Source organism: Pollachius pollachius (assembly GCF_949987615.1).
Source record: "Pollachius pollachius genome assembly, chromosome: 3".
NCBI classification, from domain to species: Eukaryota; Metazoa; Chordata; class Actinopteri; order Gadiformes; family Gadidae; genus Pollachius; species Pollachius pollachius.
Window position 1 is genome coordinate 40,645,859 of NC_136936.1, and position 21,174 is coordinate 40,667,032.

A 21,174-nucleotide genomic window follows, 5' to 3' on the forward strand; every position below is an offset into this window, starting at 1 on the left:
TTTATTCTGTGATGATGAAAAACACCATTAAACCTATGCATGTGTTGACATGTTTCTATGGTATGTCATAAGGTATATCATAAGAAATGCCACCGTGGTGACTTCTATTGAGCTCCGCAAGACACACACTCTCCCTGAGTGTGTGTGTGTGTGTGTGTGTGTGTGTGTGTGAGATGGCTGGTTGAACCTCTGCAGCCTCACCCAGCCCCAGAGTCCAATCAGTCTGACTCGGGCCAGTAGAGGCTGCTTAAGCCAGCCATCAACACACACACGCCAACATTCATATTGATTAAATGATTCACACCCTAATTATTTGATTATTAATTATATAACATCTGAATCAGTTTACAGCGAGCCTACTTCATAACACAAGTCTATTATAGGATGTTTCTCTCATGCTTCTTCCAATACATGACAAGCTGAACAAGCTTGTCAAACACATTTTGAATTCCTTGGAAAACGGGAAAATCTTACACCACACCATAGATTTATGCATACTTTATTTTTATGAACACATACATTATCTACAGTAATAAGTTATATATACACATATACTTTGAATAGATGAATATTTGGTTTCAACGTGTGTTAGCGTGTGCAAACACATTCACACACTCATGTATGTTTGTGCTATGGCGGTAAAAAAAGGAAGAAAAATAAAATGTAGCTGTTGTCATGGTTCCTCAATCTCCCTATAATTCAGTTCAACATGTTCCTGAAAACAAGGATGTGTATTTGCATAGAAATGTTAATTATTTAACAAAGTTGTGTTCTGACAATATTAAATTGGAAAACATTACAACATTACATTGTGATAAGGCCCCAAAAAAATTCCATTGTCACCTGGTTGAATCCACTTTGGCAAAATAAAATAAAACAAAAGATCACTCGATGCGCTGAGTAGGCGCTAATACTGTCCTGTGACATTAGTGTTTGAAATTAAAAGACCATGAACTAAGAAACTGGAGTAGCAAACACCCAGCCTTATTAATATTATTACTATTAACACACACGTTCATTCATTTACACTACCGGAGTCCAGCCCCTGTCCAAGCAATGCAAAAAGAAGTACAATAAATTAAAATTAGGAATGGATAGGACCAGGCAGAGGCCTACGAGTTTTAAATCTGTGAAGATGAGCCATGGGTGAACTACATGCTGAAACAGTGCTCACCAGACTTACTCCATATATACCTGCATTCACCACCACAAATAACCAGGGTTGTTTTTTGTGTTGTGCACAGAAAGCTAAGTCGTTCTCCTCTGTCAGGCAAGAGAAACGACTGAAAGCTCTGTGATGTTGCTGTGATGAAGCATTTTGTTTTCACGGGGCTCACCAGGTGCTCTGGCCTCCCCGAGGGCAGCTCATCACTCCTCCTCCATGGAAGCCGTTTCTGTTGGTTTTTATGGAGGACTTTATAGCTTTTCCACTGGGTTTCTCAATGGTTAGTGGGTGCTGGAAATCACAGGCACTTTGCACCCGCTCTGTAAACCGCAACACTCCTGGGCCTATTAGGGGCTCCGACTGCCACACGCCGAATAATTAGGGCTGGCGGCAGCGCTGGACCACAGAATTAGACCGAGGGAGTGGGGGCAGGAGGTATTAATGGGGGCTGGGGGTGGTATTCTAGGTCATGGCTGGGTAAGTGGTGAGAAAGAAGGTTTTTTTTCCTGTGTGACTTAAGTTCGATCACAAATGCAAGTGCTTTGAGGATTAACCAAGAGAAGGACGCTGAGGACGTCTGAGTCATGGCTGTTGTTAAAGTAAAAGAGTTTCTGTTTGGTAGAAAACGTAATAATTGTTCTGGTCTGAGCATCAAAGCCCGACCGAGCACGGGCATGGGAAAATTGTCTCTCATAATGCAATTTCATTGCATTTACCTCAAGTCCCGTCTTCTACAAAAAAACTACAATCTTGAAGAAAATAAGTAGAAAAGTATTTTTCCATCAAGCTTGATTGCTTGCAGTTATCACTTCCCCTGCAGTCTAAATACTGTTCAAAGTGCAGCTCAAGTTTAAAACTAGTTGTTCTTTAATGCCGGCATCCAGCGCCTTTTGATCAGTGATCTTATTCTGTGTTCCCAAGCTCTTTGAACGAAGGGAAGCAAAGAAGGTTGAAAGAAAAAAGTAAAGAAAGAAAGACCAAAGAACTAATAGAAAGAAAACCCCCAAACATGATTGCTGATAGTTTGCGTCATTGTCATCGCCACAGAAACAGGGCCGGTGTCCAAAAAGGGGGGGGACCCACTGACATTCTTCATGTGATTGTGACGGATGTATGTAAAATACATATTTCCGGAAGACACCATGTTGTCCCATATGCGCTCATCCTCGGTCAAAAACTTCACACACTGGCGCAGCGCGGGGACGGGCAGAGGGACGGGGGCGGGGAGGAACAGGCCAGCTGACTGTGGAAGCTGCCGATCCCTTGGCAGCCCACGCCGGTCGGACTCCCCGCCGCTAGGCCCGCCGCCGCCGCCACCGCCGCCGCCGCCATCTCGCTGACGCCCAGCACGTCGGAGCACAGGGACTCCACGGCGTCCAGCCTCTCGATCTGCACCAGCCGCGTCAGCAGGTCGGGGATGCTGTAGCCGGCCGTGCTCACACGCTCAAACAGCTGCAGGCCGTCGCTCATGCCCCCGATCTCGTCGCGCTTCAGGCCGAAGCTCTCAGCCAGGTGCCTCCAGGTCTTGACCACAGCCGCCTCGCTGCTGTACGAGGAGCTCAGCATGCGGCTGGCCTTCTCCAGGCAGTCAAAGGGCAGCTCCGTTGGGCTCAGCCCTGCAGAGCAGAGGAGGGAGAGACGCAGGTTAAGAAGGAGTTTAAGACTCTTTGTGGTTAGAGATTGCTGGGATCAGACGATGCAAATGTTGCATGTTTTTTGAAGCTTGTGTGCTATCTTTGCAAAGGGTGCTGAACATCCATTCACGCGCACGGTATGCACAAATGCACGCGCTAACGTTTTCCAACACAACTCGCAACCAGGGTGGCCCAATTCATTTCCATTTAATTTTGTAACATATGTTGAGCAGACTTCATCTGAAGAACAGTGTCATTTAGAAATAGCGAATAGCCGATTTGACCGTTGTATAAAACCCTTGCAGTTATTGGCAGTAACATGTGGGACGAGGTCAAAAGCTTGTGACGTTTTAGCCAGAACACCTCCAGTGACACCTCGTGGTAAAGTCCAGCATGTGTAAACGTTTGGCCTTTCCCACAATGTCTGTCAAACTCCTACGACGTGTACACTGACGTAGATCAGTGGACCTCTCCTCTCACATCCCGGGTAAACTTGACGCTGGATCGTGAAGACAGAATGCGTCGTGGACCGCGGTCAAATGTGAATGGTGCCCGGTCTCTAGGCCAAGACACGGAAATAATCCATTTGACATGCTGCTTTGGTCACCATCGAGAAAGACAAAGATGTACGGTGTCATCCCGGAATGAAAGGGGAATTGGTTTGCAAGCCGGGGAAACAACCGATAAACACAGACCACAACAACAACAAAATACAATGCAGAGGGAGGCCAGAGCTGAGGTCAGGTTACAGTGCAACACAGGAAAGCTGAGTAGTAAAGTGCTATTGACAGTTTAAGAGTCAAATGGCTGAAGGGAAAACAGAGGTCATGTATCACTTGATTCTCCTAGCAGGCTTACTAAAACGATGACCGGGCTAAAGGCTCCAACTCCTCCTGAAAATGAGCGCTCAGAATAGCAATAGCTTTACTAAGGTCCTGTTTGTCATAAAGGTTCATGAACTGGGCCTGACTCATGCCAGAAATGCTCATGCCACTTTGCCTAGCCTTCCAAGGTGATGACCATGAGTAAGAAAATACAAACACAGTTGGTAAATGTTCTTCACAGTATTGTGACTCAAACATCTGGGTTCACTAATCAATGCACAACACAGATATATTGCCTTGGCTCTGTGCATGTTTGGAGTGAAAAAAAACATGTTTTTGGAATTTGGAACAGATAGTCTTTGGCTAATGTTTCATGCAAACAAAATCTGCAAGTACAGGGCGTTTAAGAGACGTACCCTCTGCTACACTGCAGGCTCTGGCGTACAGATCCAGAATCTTTTTCCTGCGACTCTGTAGAATCTGAGGATGAAAAGATGAAGATAGAAAGTTCAAGAAAACACATTTACACATATCTATACTTTTATGCAGCACGCAGCAAACATTGTAAAGATCTGTCTCTCCCCCTTACCCCTGTAGTTTTGTTGTTATTGTTGATGGCGTTGGCGTTGCTTATGTGGTTCGCATTGCTCATGTGGTTGGCGTTGGTGATCTGGCTGGCACTGCCGACGTGGTTGGCTGATATGTTACTGCCCGGGTTGGGGGTGGCGATGGTGCCATTTGGGGTGCGATCCCGAGCCAGGAGTCCCAGGGAGAGCAGGCAGAGGTCGGGTTTGTTCCCCAGGTTGAGGAGGCACATGTTGGGGTTGGGGTTGGCGCCGTTGGGCTCCGCTCCGCCCTGCCTCTCCAGGGCCGCCTCCTCGTCGCTGTCCATGCTCCGGCTCAACAGCTGCTCGTTCTCTGACGACGCGTCATTCTCACTGCACACATGTGGTAAGACACAAACAGACAACGCTCATGAAGTTTTGTTCCTTCAGTGTACATAGAAACCATACAATGAGGACAAAACACACTGAGGTTGTCTCTAATTATTTTCTTGTTATGTTGCCACACAACTGTTGGATGTGTGGCATATGACTCAAAAAGGCAACTGATCCATTGCCAATAAGCGCCGACACAAAACAGAGGCTCGAAATATAAGTCATGTGTCCTGTTTTAGTTTGAATTGATTCTTACAAACACTCCCCAAACGATTTACTCTCAAGCTTTCTCTGTTGCTTTTAAGATGTTCTGTTTTTTTATCTCCCAAAAGCACCTAGCTCACAGGGAGATGTTCACAGAGTACCATTGTCTCAGGGTCTTTCTCACTCTCCCACTAACACACAACACAACACACACACAATGACATTGTTTCCCAGGACATCGAACACCACCTCTGGCAGCCAGCACAATGAGTTAGCACATCCTCTAGCATGTCCTTCTACCGCACTGAAGCCTCCGACCAGGGAATCTATCCTCCCGGTGTCATCCAATAGGCTGTGTTTTCACCTGGTGACGACTGCGCTGCGAGAGGGTCAATTGGGCAAAAATAACTCTCTCGCTCTCTCTTTTTCTCTATGTTCTGGGCTCGATCGCTCTTCTGTGCCAAGGCCCTCCCCCCTCACCCCGGCCGTAAAGCCACATAATTACTTTGCTTTATAATGACACACACACACACACACAAAAAAAGGCTAATCCTTGAGTGAACTTGTTTTTTTCCATCATGCCTTTGGGAGGCATCGTCCCCCGCACTGGGGTTTGATGATAAGAACAGATACACACACACACACACACACAGAACACACACTGTACTCATACACCCCCACACACACACATACCACTAAAAGAGCCAGCAGCAACCACCGTGATGCTGGCAGTGGCTTGTTTTGTGGCGGCTTAATTATAAAGATGATAAGGGGGAGTCTCCTGTGTCTGTGGCCTCACACTCCAGTCACTACCACTTGCACCCAGCTAGGCAAGACAATGGACAATTCATGCTCACACATTTGTGTCTCCTGTCCAGTATGAGCATTGCCAATTACACGGAATAGTCTACGTGTTTTCCACAGGTCAGAGCCACTGGTGTTGTACAAACACCACATTTATGTTAATTACACCGATTTTGGAAGGAAATAAAATATCTGGAGGGAAAATAATATTGGACCAAATGAGTTTCTAATCGGCTGTTACATCCTGTATCAGCCCACTGTTGGAAAGAACTTGTCCTCTTGTTCCTGTTTCTTCTTGTGTGTCAATCCCTTCATGAGATGAGTATGCAAAAGGGAACTGGGAACATGCATTTGCCACGTTTTACTAACAGACTACTCCATGAAAGTTATAAAGTTTCTTCTTTTTACGTTTTTAAATGTGCTAAACAATCAATGTTAAATAATCGGCTGGATTACGGCGCGTAAACATGTCATACATAGCACACGATTGGAATGTAACTAAATAGTGCCTGTGTTTATTCCTCAGCTATGTCCCAGATGGTATGAACACGTCCACCACAATTGAAAAGAGTAAAAAAAAAGAACAATAAAACAAAGCTATAATGCTTCAGCAATGCATTTAGGCTGGAATGGTTTAACCAGGGTTTACCGTAATAAAGATAATTACATTGCATGGTTTCTGAAGAATGTATGGTTCCTTTATTCGTTCAAACAATGTAATGTGTCCGTATTGTTTTTTTCATTGCACAAGTAAAAACACTGTGGCTTGTATAATATAACATCTTTGCAGACGTAATGTGCAACTTTTATGTTCCAGTTTCGCATATTTGCAGCATCTCTTAGTCTTTTTATTTGAACTTGGAGAGCTTTTACTTGCTTTACTTAGTTACTATTCAAAGGGTCCTTCGGAGGTTGATGCAATTTTTAACCACCTAATGTGAATTCAAACTGCTTACCTTTTCACTGTTTTCTGTATTGGTGTCTTGAGTTTGTCAAACTCATCCTTTTCTGAGTAGATAACCACATTATCTAGTGAAAAAACAACAACAGTAAACCGTTAACATAGTGAAAGAACACTAATTCAACCGATAAAGAGTCCAGATGACGTATTTAAGAGAGAATGACTCAGAACAACGGAATTGTTAATTCTTCATTCTCAAATCATTTGTGTGTGTGTGTGTGTGTGTGGGGGGGGGGGGGGGGGGGGGGGGGGGGGGGTTTGCGTGTGTGTGTGTGTGTGTGTCTGTGTCCGTATTTTGGTGACTGCTATGTTCACAATCAAGAAGCTCATAGCTCCAAGCAGTACCGGAGATGGCTGTCACTCTGGTAGACAGTAAGTCAGTAAGTTAATAAGGCTCAATGGAATGAAAGACATTTGGTTTGACAGATAAACACCGACACTAATCAGTTCATCCGTAGTCCAAAATCTATTTTCTCTCTGTATAACACACAAAGCCATGAACATGTATAACACTCACATTGCGATGTATCAACACTCTTTATGTAGGTATTTTTCACCGCACACATTGGTATGCGATGTGATTGTGGCTGCAAATCATTAAACTGCTATGTGTTTGTCTGTGTGTGTGTGTGTGTGTGTGTGTGTGTGTGTGTGTGTGTGTGTGTGTGTGTGTGTGTGTTACAGACACCAACACACACCCCCACACAGCCACACACACAATAGCTAAGCGGTAGGTTGGTCTAGGGGCTAAATAGCGTGGAGGATCAGTGTCAGGACAGAAGTGGCCCTAAGCTATATCCACATAGCTCACCTGCATGGTGGCAATACCTTGTGGTCCTGCGCTACACATACACATGCATAGGAAACACGCATGTGAACAGCCTATGTGCCCTTACATCTATCCTATTGGTGGACATGGCGTGACTTGAATCTTAGTGGGACTCCATCTTGCCTTTGCTGATATTTTTTTTGTTTGTGACTAACCCTATATAATTAATATTGACATCCATACATGATATTTTCATGATTGCAAGCTGCATTCTAACCCTAACCCTAAAAAGCCTAACCATAGCCCGTAAAACTAAACTAATTGGAAGAAGTCAAGTCACATGCATTTTATATTTGCTCTATATTTTTGTGTGATTTTGAGCGTATACCTACCAGAAACATCTTTCTTGTCCTCCAGTTTGTTGACCTGAGCTTCTACCGCCTTAACCACTTGTCCAGCACAGCATGCTATTGAGACACATAAACACAAACACACACATACACAATAAATACCAAGTGATATAAACCAAAAGGGAGTGTATGTGAGTGTGAGATTACGTGTGTGTGTGTGTGTGTGTGTGTGTGTGTGTGTGTGTGTGTGTGTGTGTGTGTGTGTGTGTGTTTGTGTGTGTGTGTGTGATGTGTCTTTGTCACCGTGTGCGTGTCCTGTGTACTCATTTCTCACCGTGGCCGTTGGGCTTGGCCTTCAGAATGTAGAACATGATAATGAGCACAATGGCTATGGCCATGATGAAGATGGTTGACATGGCGATGATGAGAGCTGTTGCCAGGTGACCCTGTCCTGTAGCATCTAAAGTGTGAAAACAGTGTTTTTACAAAACTTTGTAAAAAGGCTTGAATGGGGATGGGTGATTTCCGGTTCCATGGTAGATAACTATTTCTAAACATGTACCTTTATGTGGATGGGGGAAGATGGTGGTGCTTCCAGGATCCTTCTGTACTTTCCCAGAAGGCACCACTGTAGTTTTCATGCCTGCAATACATATCCACATATATATCTAGTGTGTTAGCTTTCAGCCAATGGGTTTCTGTCACAACTTCAATTGAAGGAAAGCTCCACCATTCTTTCACATCTTTTAATGTTTCATTAGTGCCGTCAAATTGTCTAGGTGGCCAATAGCTCAGACAGGAGATGCTCAGTATGTGGATGGTTCCCTGTAAATAGTGTGTGTTCTGACCAGTGTATGCATCCTGAATAACTGGTGGTCACCTTGCATGGCTGACTTTACCAGAAATAACTGAAAATGATAACTGATAATCATATCTTAGCGGTGTGAGGCCAGTTTTTTTTGGATGATACAATAAAACAACATTCCATCAACTTCAATCAGCTTGGAATCCCAAATGTTTGTCTGGAGGGTGTGTCTCCCAGCCTTTCAACCCTCAACCAAAGTAAACACCGCATGTTTGTGGCAAAATGGCCTCCTTACTGGCTTCCTTTCCACTGTCACCTTTCAACACACACACACACACACACACACACACACACACACACAGACACACAAACACACATTGTGCGTGCCGACGGCAACCATGTGTCTGCAGACATCGCTTCTCGGGGTGTTTGTTTACTCTCTGCTGTGGTGGATACGGCTCATTCTGGAGTTGTATTTAATTCAAGAGTGGTATGCGCCTTAATCACGCTCCACAAACAACCACCACAAACACGGCTACAAGACACACAAACGATACAGCGTAATCCCAATCAAAGGCAGGGCCCTGGCTCCTAATGTGCTCCACAGTCTGTTGACTGAGAGGGAAACAACGCTGGGAGAAAGAAAACATGGCAAGCACTACTAAGAGAACTTTCTGCTTGTTTGTTTTTTCCATCAAACTTTCTTGCATTTTAGATGAACCTCACTTTGTGTTTATGATATAAAACTGTTTTTACATCAACATCCGTATCGAACTTATGTGATGAATATATATATATATATATATATAAAAAGAGCAATACAAATTCAGCATGTAGAAATTATAAACACTGACCTTTCTCAACACTCTTGGCACCATATCTAAAAAATATGCAGGAATCCAAGTATATATGTATAAAGAAAAAAGGAAATCAAGTAATGTCTGGGACTCGTACCTGCCTGCCTGTCTGTCTGCCGGAAAGCGTTGGTGCGAGCGCTGACACGTTAATCGTCCCATACGCGCACCACGTTAATCGCGCTAATCATCTTTCTCATACCCTTACAAATCATCGCACACGTGCAGACACACACACACACGCGGTGAAGTCTCAGGCGGTAGCTAGGCTACTTTTCGGACTGCGTGGCGAGTGGCAGCCTGCCTTCGCTTCAAGCGATGCTCGGTTTCTGGTGTGCTTGCTTCTATTTTTGAGAGCCATGAGCAATTATTTTCCGCTTCTCATTAAACAAGTGTCTGATCACTTCAGTCTCCCCTTGGGTGTGATCTCTCCTCGCCTCTAATAACGCCGGTTTGGAATTTTCATATTTCACAACACGCTCGTTAAATAAGATAAATGAACGAAAACAAGAGTATTTATTTATGAGCGCACCAAAAACCACTGGGGTGTGTGAGTCGGGGTGTGTGCATGTGTGTGTGTGTGTGTGTGTTTTTGTGCATACGTGTGAGTGTGTGTGTGTGTGTGTATGTTGGTGTGTGTGTGTGTCACAAAACTGTTAATCTGTATTTCTATAGAAACTTTCATGCATAAAAAGTATGTCAAAAGAAAAATGCTGGATGTGTGCCTGCGTGTGTATGTATGTGTGTGTATGTGTGTGCAAGCATGCATGCATGTGTGCGTGTTTGAGTGTGAGTTTCTGTGTGTGCTATTAAAGGCGTTTCTATGAGATTGTGTATCAATGAGAAAGCCAGAGGGGAGTGGGGACCCAATCAATATACAGAATAGATTACTCATGAAAATAACTCAGATGGCCAACTTATTCTAATGCTCCTGACCTCTGCCCTTACAGTCGCCCTACTGGTCTGGTCCAATGATAATGCTATCATTGGACCAGACTGTGCATGCAGCATGACTCGGCATCATTAGAGGAGCCAGAAGATACTTACTTTAGACAAATAGATGTATAAAGATTATGTAACACTAACCCCATCATTCAAATAAAATGAAAAAAATAAACAAGTGAGGGGAAAATAGGAAAAAGTAATGCTTGAAATCTCACATTCTTTGGTGTTGCGTGGCGCATTCTGGCAGGAGTGGCACACCTTGCCATAGAGGTTTCTGGGCCGGTTCTCCAAGATATAGTACCTGTGAGGGATTAAAAACTCAAGTCAATATTATTCATTTTATTACATGGTAAAGGCAGCCTTGGGGAGCAATGTCCTTTCACTTTATGTTTCCTGAGAGAACACGCTCTGGTCTTTGCTTTTCCATCAGCAGTGGGGGAAAACTCTTAAAAGCCACAACAGCAGAACCATGCATTGGACCTCTGACGGGTTAACATCCATTCAACCCCCTCCGCTCGATAAAAAGATTATGAAACGTACAGTAAAATAAATCAGTGAAAATTAAAATTAATATCAATTTAATATTAGCATATAAAAAGAAATGAACAATAGTAGTGGGATTATTTATTACCGCATCAATATAAATTTGTTTTCTGCCGCCCCCATATCTCTGTTTCGAAAGATAAACCGTGTATTGCTTCATCCTCCCTCACATTTGCACAGTATCTATCGCTAGCATGAGGCTGGCTGGTAATGCAATATGTAGGGCTCCACATATCACATTCTACCAACCACCCCTACCCCAGCACCGCAGGCCTGGAGGAACGATAAGTGAAATAATCAATCATTTCCATCGCTAACCAAACCCTGAGAAATGCCCATCTAACCAGCAGCAGGAGGGTACATCTGAGGCTTCCATTTTAATCTTTGGGCTTTTAGGGGCCATTTCTTTTTTACTGGATGAACCTAAAACCTCAATTGAAAGCAGGCTCCATTTTTGGTGGCGGTCAAGTTCCAGGGGGAGTATAGGGAAGTGGGGTTTGAACAAATATGTCCAATATAAGCACTCTCGCCGGTTTGAGATTACCTGGCATTAGAAGTCTTTAGAACACACTATGTTGAGCTGTACCATTAACATTTATAACTTGTTATGGAGATTAGAAAGCACTTTGATATTTGAGAAACACTCTTAACTGTTCACGCTATGACTGTGAAAAAATAAAATGCACTGTGAAGAAAACAATTAAATACAAATATCATTGTAGGTTGTGCAGCACAATTATTTTTTGTTGCTGATCCAATAATATTGTATTCTCTCATTATTCTCACTCACTTTGTATGAGGGTGTCTGCCTAAAGCCTTAATGTAGCATGTCAAGCTAGTGCTCAGGTAAAGAGAGAGAGAGAGAGAGAGAGAGAAAGAGAGAGAGACACACACACACAGAGTGGAAGAGAAAGAGGGAGAGGTGGTAATGGAGGGATAGAGAGAGAGAGAGAGAGAGAGAGAGAGAGAGAGAGAGAGAGAGAGAAAGAGAGAGAGAGACACACAGAGAGGGGAAGAGAAAGAGGGAGAGGTGGTAATGGAGAGAGAAGGAGAGAGAGAGAGAGAGACAGAGACAGCAGGGACCGAGACGGACAGAGAGAGAGAGAGAGAGAGAGAGACGGAGCGCGGTAGAGCAGCAGATTGACGACCTGCGAGAGAGCGGGGAGACGAGGGATCTGGGACCATTTAAAGGTCCTTTATTGACTCCATGCTCCGGTGACGGACAGTGTGGCGTTACACAGAGCAGCTGTGGGGCTGCGGTGGGTGCCACGGCGATCGGAGGCTCCAGGATGTGGTGGGTGTCAGAGTTGCCTATCCTTCGTGTGTCAAGCGTAGAGCCCCACAAAACAAAAGTGAACCCGGGTGGTCCCGACATCTCAAGGCTAAGCTAGTAGGTGATTCCCTTTCCAGACCACACGTTTGCAATGTATACAGTATATACAAGTACATGTAATGGCACATATCGATTGTGTTGTGTTTCTTTTGCATGTGGGTGTGCGCATGTGTGTCTTGTTGACGCACAAAATGTATTTTCAACAGGCGGGAATTTGACACAGATGTTACAAACAAGGTTTGGGGGTTTATTCAAAATAAGCAGTTTAACATTGCACTGCATTAGTCAGAAATGTAGTACAATCTCCCGAATGATGATTAATATCATACACATCTGGTGTGAAACATTGTGTGTGTGTGTGTGTGTGTTTGTGTTTGTGTGTGTGTGCATGTGTGTCCGTGCCGGCGCCTGCCTGTTTGTTTGTATGTGCATGAGTCTGCGTACTCGTGTCCGTGCCTGCGCGCGTGTGCGCGCGTGTGTGTGTGTGCGCGCGCGTGTGTGTGTGTGTGTGGGTAGGTGCGTGTTGAAACACTCACCCGGGCAGGCACGGCCCACACTCTGCATCACTGTCGGTGGTCCCAGCACTCAGCACAGAGGCCCGGTAGAGTGCGTCGCAGTCCTTGTGGCGTCGGCAGATCTCATACTTCCCCTTGGAGTACTTCCCGTGCGGACATGCCACACAGGCAAAGTCGTCGTCCTTCACCCCGTAGCCACAGGACTGGCGTGTTCAGACATGGCAGCAGCAATGGCACCGCATGAGGAGAGAAGATGGGCTTTAGAATTGAGTGTCCCGCATGCAGTACTGCTTTTTTGAGAACTTTTAAATAGATTTACCACAGTGAACCCGTACAGACCTGCATTGGCAGCCGCACACACACACACACACACACACAGACACACACACACACACACACACACACACACACACACACACACACGCACACTTGTTCCTGCTCTGTCCCTCTTTCATCTTTTTCATCTGTCTCTTTCATCTGTATATTAAAACAGGCCCATCGAGGCCACCTCTTTGCTTTGGGGCTAGATTAGCTCTCGAGAAATCAATTTTTTTCTCCATTGCTATTTTATTTTCATTAGTTGTTTGCTTTAGGCATGATTCCATCCCTTCACATTAAAGATGGAAACCCATATTTTGTACCCAGACTCCATGTGCCTCTATGTTCCAAAAATAATCCTGTCTGCACTCGAATCCTACCGTACATTTTTATGGTAATCTCACCCACACACACGCACGCACGCACGCACGCACGCACGCACGCACGCACGCGCGCGCACGCACGCACACACACACACACACACACACACACACACACAGTTACAGGCATTATGCATAATCAAGGAAACACCAGCAAGTCTTAAAGACCTTTGATCATCCTAAACAACAAAATTGTCTAAATCACTTCTCTATCTTGTTGCTTGCAAGTGGCCCAATAGGCTTTTAATGACCGAAGGCTGTTTGGTCTTCAGCATTGCTTTAACTCCAATGGCACAGAGAAGTTGAATCAACATTAAACCCACAGTCAAAGGCAACCAAAAGTAATGAATAATGCATAAAGATTTTAAAATAGATGAGGAAAGAAAGCGATAAATACTAAATAAAGAAAGAATGGTTGATAGTGAAATGCGAATACGTTTTCTTAATAATTGTTCACGTGATTACCTAAGGGTCCACAAAGGCTATTTTTGAAAGAAGGCTGTACCTGAGTAACATATTGTAACAACACCTTCCCCCTTGTTGAGGTGCCAACAACAAGCGAGTCATCATATCTATTCCACGAGGAAACACGCACACTAAGAGGCCCCACTGGCGCCAGCAGTGTGGTAGTAGGCTGTGAGCAGGGGTGTGTCCGTACTCATTGAGTAGGGGTGGCACAACATGACACACGGAGGCAACTGGGCCACAACAATGTGTTAGAAGAGTGGAGCGAAAAAGAAATAAGAAAGAGAAAGAGAAATTACAGATTTTTATTAAGTGATTAGGCAAATATCGAACCGTTAATTGGCACACAAATGACGACAATGCGAATGTACATTGTGTAGTTAAAACACATCAAAACCGTTTTCTTGTTCGATTTGCTCAACAAATCCAAATCCAATTAAACAGCGTATTTAGTTGGGTCGCCAATCCAGTTTTTTTGGGGGGGGGGGCTTTTCAAGCCCAGCCCCCCTCCCTGGACATGCCCTTGACTGTGGGGCTACCATCTGCCTCTGTTTGACATCCTCCTGTGAGCTTGCTCACCATGTTTTGCTGTGGTGGCTCAGTCTGTCAAGCGACAGACTGAGCAAGGCTAAGTCACTAAGTCACCTCCCCCCCCCCCCCCTTCCAACTACTGGAGGGGTCCTTCTGTGATTTCTTCCTCCCGGAAGAACACTCTAATCTAAACAATTGAAAGCACTAATAAGTGTAGGATACTGTTTGAGTGTGTTAGTGTCTTTCTTTTTCTGTGTCTGTGTGCACGCAAGAATGAGTGAGTTCCCAGTGACTTCATGGGTGGTCCAGGCAAGATGAAAAGCAACAGAACGAATGCAAGATACTGATTTGTTACAGATACCAGTCCAAACTGCTTTTCACTAAAAGAGCATGGAACTTTTTTAACCTCACTTCAAATGCAGGCGGAAATATGAGTCATAAAAGTGTGTGCGTGCGTGTGTGTGTGTGTGTCCGTCTCACCATGTGAGGCTCCTGCCCAGGCTGACACTGAGGACATGCTTGACAGCTGTTGCTGGTCTGGTTGAAGAACTCAAACTCCCCACAGATCGAGTACTCGGCTCCACCGCGGGACATACAGCACACCTGTTGGCCAGAGAGATGCCGGACAGCCAGATAGGTCAAGGAAATGCAGCAGAACATTGAGCTTAGTGTAGTCCTAGATGCTTTAGTGTCCAGTCGTGTTGAGTTATCAAGGGGGAAAGTGTTCATAAGCATCAAGCTGATATATAGGCTACCACGATTAGATGACTCAGTTTTTGTTATTGTCGATAAGGTGTGTTTGTGTGTGTGTGTATGTGTGTGTGTGTGTGTGTGCATGTGTTTGCATGCATACATGCAAGCCATCATATGTGTGTGTGTGTGTCTCGTGTGTGTGAGTGAACGCAAACATGTGTGTGTGTGTGTGTCTGTGTGTGTTTGGATACATATGTGGATGCGTGTCTGGATGCATGTTGGGATGCCAGCATGTGTGTGTGTGTGTGTGTGTGCCAGTATGTGTGTGAATGCGTGCATGCCAGCATGTGTGTGTGTGTGTGTGTGTGTGTGTGTGCGCGTGTGTGTGTGTGCGCGTGTGTGGTGGGCGGGTAATAAGTAGCATCTGGACTTTAGCCACAATCCAGTGAAGTGAAAGACAGGCCTGCAGTAGAGACCCCCTACAGAACAGAGAGAGCCCCCTTAAAGACTCTCGGCTTCAAAGGATGATCTGCAGAATACAACACTGGGGAGAGGAGGGGAGGGTAACTCCTGGCTCCTCTGTTATTCCCCACAAACTATAAGGGGTTAGGTTCAAGCCCATAAAGAGTCAGGCCAGAGAGAGAAACTGATCCAGTCCAATGATGTGTGGGTTTTCAGTTTAGGATAGAGTGGGATTGTTTAGGTGATTGATGGGTTGATGAATGGATACCTTAATTGGTTTATTTTTTAAAGCTCATAAGGATTAACTTAAGGGTTGCTTTAGATCAGGCACGTCCTACTACAATGTCACAGCGAAAAGGGACTTTATTGGAGGTACAACCAGATGTAGAAATGGGTTTTCAACAGCGCAAATTATTTTGATTTGCCTTTCAAAGGAAAAAGACAGAGAGAGAAGAAAAAAAGACGAAGCAGGGAAGACGGTTGATGTGAGACCATTTTTATGAGTACACATAAACAAAAGAAAACACAAGGATATACGGTACTCACCAGCAACAGGGACATGTAGAGGGCCTTGGCTTGGTTTCTTCTATTAGACATCTTCACTTCCCTCTCCTGGAACAAACAAAACAACAGATGGACCGAAAAAAAAGAAAAAGTCATTATTTATGTTTGCGTACAGATATTCAACCGAAAACGATTCACTTTATAAGCTCCAGAAGAACACCCGTAATATATTGTTGCATTCCTGGAACAGCAGCACTGGCTCTAATTGTACCTGTGTGTCGGTAGCCGATGGAGCTCTGCCAACACGGTGTGTGGGCCGCTACCTCGTGCTATGACACGGGAACGAGTCACCGCCTATCGGCTTCTGCTTCACACAAGGGCCCATCGTTCCTCATCACGCCTCATAACCTGATGAGTCCCGGAGCCGTAGCAATTCTGCATGATGTCATTTCATCATGTCACTCTGTCCCACCTTCTACTGCCTTGATGTACAGCGTTTAAATGTTGAGATCAGATACACACACACACACACACACACACACACACACACACACACACACAGGTGAGGCACTGAATTTAGATGAGGTCTATGTTTGTGTTCGCAACCAGATTGCTTTGATGAAAAAAGTATTATCTGACTCGGCATCATGAGTGATACAGCGCATCATGAATGCTACGAGTACAGAGACCCTGTAAGCCAAGTCAAAGCCATAAAACCATAAAACATGTTTAAACTAAAGAGGAACAATCAATCGTTTCATTGGGCTGCTGTATTGGTGGGGGTGTTACCGTTGCCTTTCAGATGCATGTTTTTGTATAATTTCATTTTGATGGATTTATGGATATATATGGATTTGTATTACATATGATACACATGCTGTATGTAGTCGTGTGTGATTGCATGTTTGCAGGATGAGTGCACACACATGATTATTGCGACTGAAACTTGTTTGCCGGGCACTGTGCGTTTACGTTGTGGTCGGTGCCTAAATCTTTTGTTGTGTTGTTTGTGAGCATACGTGTGCAAATTGATTATTTTGGTATAGTTGAAAAGGAATTACATTGCGAAGAATCCCCGATTAAGGTTCTTCTGTGCATTGGAACAATAAGAAAATAAGCAAAACACAAACAGCACTCAACGCTGAATCAATAATTAAAGTCATCTCTGTTTGCCTTTTTGCAACAGTGACTCAATGTAACAAATCTGTCCTTTTAACTGTCTATTGAGAACCGAAATGTGCAAACACATATGAGCTAACACATACACTGGGTATGCATGAGTTATACTGTCAAAAAAAGTGGTCAGGTCGGGTGTTCATGCATGTGCATGCTCTTGCTTTCTAGCTGCTGCAGTCTTACTGCTTGTGTATGAAACTGATGCTGCTGTTTGTTAGCTACCTGCCCGATGTTTGCTAGGCTGTCTGCCAATTATCCCATGCTTATTGTTATTGTAGGTAAGTAGTGGGTGTGTTGGAAATGATTCGATATGTGCTGCAGTCTTTTTTTCTTTTAGCCTTTCCTCAAGAAGCCTTGTCTTTTGCCTGGCCACCATTGCAAAAAGTAATTTGTTATTAACATCTTTCCTGATTTTTTTTAAGTTTAAATAAAATACATCAACAAAACTTCCCTCGGACATATCTCAGATTGTGCATGCAGGAATGGTTTGATGTGGTTGGACTGGAAAACCCACCTTTTCTTATTATAATCATGATTTTTTTCTTTGATGACAATCTTTGATTACATCGCACTTAGCAAAATGGCAATAAAGATCAATCATTATATAGCCTATAAATTATTGTACACATCAATCAAAACTAAATCAAATCACAACGCCAAGAGAACCACAATAAAAAGGGCAGACGCCTTCTCTATGTGTAACCTCTGCAATCTAGGGCACCAAACTCTTGAACTAGATCCCTAGATGCTCTTACTTTATTTTTTGGTAAAATATGAATATTGTTTCATAACAAAACATTTTCTATCTGATGATAAAAAAAGAAAATTTACTTTGATAATTATTATTTTTTTTCTACAAATCCTAACCAATGGAATATCAATCCTTTAATTGTCCCAAATGCTTCCATACAGGCCTGTGTGTGTTATCCTCTGTGTCACTGAGTGCAGTGTGTGTGGTCTGCTGAGCACAGGTATGACTAAAAGTTATCTCATATGTCATACTCATTGTGTCCCACCTCAAAAACTCTTTGCAAGGCAAGAGGCCCGGGCGACTAGGCGATATATCGTTAAATCTGCTTAGATCTATTCCCCCAAGAAGTCCAGTGTACAGCAAAGAAACACTATACCATCAATTGTGCTATTTGCAGGCAATTAGAATATAAAGATACCATGTGTTGTCTGACTACAAGCCTGAATGCACCTTTCTTTTGCATTTTATGTGTGCTTTTAGAACTCAGTATTCAAGCATTATTTATAATTTTGATAAAAATGGAAGGAGTATCTATGTCTGTATGTATGTATGTATGTATGTATGTATGTATGTATATATGTATGTATGTATGTATTTATGTATGTCTGCATCTGTCCTTTGATCGCTCATCTGATTGACTTCCCACTTGGCGGCTTTATTGCTGCGGACTCCAGGGAGAGCAGTGTCAAGCGGTTGCCTGTTTGGATGAGCAGTTCTAATCCGCCAGCTCCGCACACGCACGTCTTCAACAGGCACTGCACTAGCATTTTAAATATCATGTTTACTTTATCAAAATAGCAACTAACACAAGAACCGCCTCCGCAAGAATCAAATAGGCAGGCATTGGTTCACAAGACACAGACACACAAAACACAGCCACACACACGCTGTTTAATTATTGTTATTAAGTCAAAAAAACTCATTGTTTCTTTGACGGATAATTGCGGCCCACATGTATGACACAACAGGTTGCAGGAGTCAGACAAAAGGTAATTGAGTGTGGGAGAGGTAGTCAGGGGACTATGGATATGTGCTGCATGGCAGGCTATATATACAGGTATCTAGGCTGCTGACTTATACATTCATGAATACAGCATTGTGATGGGAACTGGCGGAGTGTTGGGGTCTCTGCACCCGACAGCACAACACACAAAGTATTAGATGAGGCACATTTTTGTTAAATTTTTATTAAACAGGGATCAGGGCCCAAATATGATTGGTGTGTGTGTCTGTTTGTGTGTGTGTGCGTGTGTGTTTGTGTGTGGTTATGTGCGATTTTGTGTGAGTGTGTGTCTGTGTGTCTGTGTGCACGTGTGTGCGTGCGTGTGTCTGTGTGTGTGTGTGTGTGTGTGTGTGTGTGTGTGTGTGTGTGTGTGTGCGCAGGCCCGTGTGCAGGCCTGTGCACATGTGTGCATGTGTCCATGCCTTTGCCTGTGAGGGTGTGTGTGAGAGCCTGCCCGAGGGAGGTTTTGTTTGAGGCAGGAAGTTGCTGCCGCTATCTGAGGTCACAATCTGTGTTCTCTGGCGCCATCATTTTGATTTTACATTTCACTCTTCCATGTAGGCAACAAGGCAAGAAGAACGCTGTGAACATCAATAAAGACCTCCATCCACTGTCCTGTTTGATGTGGCTTAATGAAAGCCTCCACACACTCAGAGACATGCACATACACACACACTAATACACACAGCAACACACACACATACAGTGTGAGCGCGAAATAGCCCTCATTACGTGAATCCCTGCGGTAACCTGTGTTTGTTTGTTAATGTGTGCTTGTGTGCGTGTGTGTATATGTGTGTGTGTGTGTGTTTGTGTGTGTGTGCGTGCGTGCATGCAGTGGTGTGTATGTGTGTAACTGTCTTTCTCTCTCTCTCCCCCCCCCCCCCCCCCCCCCCCCGACCTACACACACACACAAAAGATAAACAAACTATTAATTATGAACACCCTTATGCACACATACACAAAATGAACTTAAACACCATAATCACTCTTTATCTCCCACTTCAAGGCTCACAGGACAGGACACACACACAGACATACACAAACATACACATACACAGACAGGCAGACACACAGACAGAAACACCAGACACAGTCTACTGGCGTGGAATGCAACACTGACTCTGTTTGAAAAGTGCTTCCTTCTCTTTCTACATCTTTTTCTCTCCCTCTTCTTTTTTTTTAATCCCTCCCTCCCTCCCACCTCCCTCCTCACGTATCTCCCAATCTAGCTTCACATTTCTTTATCTTTGCAGCCTTCCCCTTTCTCTGTGGTTCCTGTTTATTTCTTTCAGTGGATATTTCCGTATTGTATATATTCGCCTCTCTGTCTCTCTTACTCTCTCCCCCAAAACCCTATCTCTCTCGCTCTCTCTCTCTCTCTCTCTCTCTCTCATGCTTAACCTCTCTCTCCCTTTCTTCTTTCTCTCTTTCTCTCTCTCTATCCTCTATCTCTCTCCTGTATCACACTTTTGCATCACTAACCCACCCCCCAAACCCTAACCCCAGCTCCCCCGCTCTTCTCTCTCTGGTGTCTCTCTCCCCTGCGTCTCTGCGTCTCTTTGTCAGGACATGTCTGCGATGAGAGTTGGCCGCAGTCTGGCGGCCCCCGAGGGATTAATCTTCTAACGACCGCATAATCTCAGATAAATACCTTGCCTATCATTAGCTCTGTCATTAGCTGGGGGGGGGTTTGGGGTGGGCTCATAAGGGTGCCGGGGGAGACGCACAGCCCCACATAGCTCCATTGCAATCTGGAAGAAGGCTTTATGGTATTTACATGTAGGCTTTATCATATTTATCATACGTTTCTGTATACATGCATGCATACATACTGTATATGAAAGCCCCTGATTTAAAGCCCATTTTAAAAGGAAGAAAGCTTGGTGAATGAAAAGGGAGGGATGCTTATTCTAGGGGTGAATAGGGAATATAGATGTTGTTTGGGGGGACATGATGTGATATATCAAATATCAGACGGTGAGAGTAAAGAAATATATCCAAAACAAAGGTAGTATCCTCTCACTTAATGCACAACTCTCTATTTCTTAAACATTCAATGTTCTCAAAATCGATTCCATCCATCTTACTCCTCCATCTTCACCTCATTCCCGAACCCAAATTCAGACATTCCGTCTGAACAAGGCCGGAAACCGTGCATTCATTCAAAACCTTGGCCTACAGTGACAAGCGTAATACATCTTGACGCTCTCGCAGACCCAGCCCAGTCTAAACTTCAAAAGCAG

At 44.1% G+C, this 21,174-nt stretch overlaps 1 protein-coding gene across 2 annotated transcripts; it reads right to left on the bottom strand.

Moving 5' to 3' along the window:
* Positions 1-486: 486 nt before the first annotated feature.
* On the bottom strand, positions 487-16,475 carry edar (ectodysplasin A receptor). Of its 2 annotated transcripts, XM_079733010.1 has the most exons (12): positions 16,269-16,475; positions 16,040-16,105; positions 14,819-14,941; positions 12,666-12,847; positions 10,469-10,554; positions 8,212-8,292; positions 7,984-8,109; positions 7,692-7,766; positions 6,526-6,598; positions 4,213-4,561; positions 4,040-4,103; positions 487-2,781 (listed from the first exon to the last, which is right to left on the bottom strand). In XM_079733010.1, the coding sequence occupies exons 2-12, from the start codon at positions 16,088-16,090 to the stop codon at positions 2,345-2,347; spliced, it is 1,647 nt and encodes a 548-aa protein (XP_079589136.1). In that variant the 5' UTR covers positions 16,091-16,105; positions 16,269-16,475; the 3' UTR covers positions 487-2,344. The 2 variants fall into 2 exon arrangements, with proteins under 2 accessions (XP_079589136.1, XP_079589135.1); XM_079733009.1 differs by having other exon boundaries at positions 16,040-16,475.
* Positions 16,476-21,174: the final 4,699 nt, after the last annotated feature.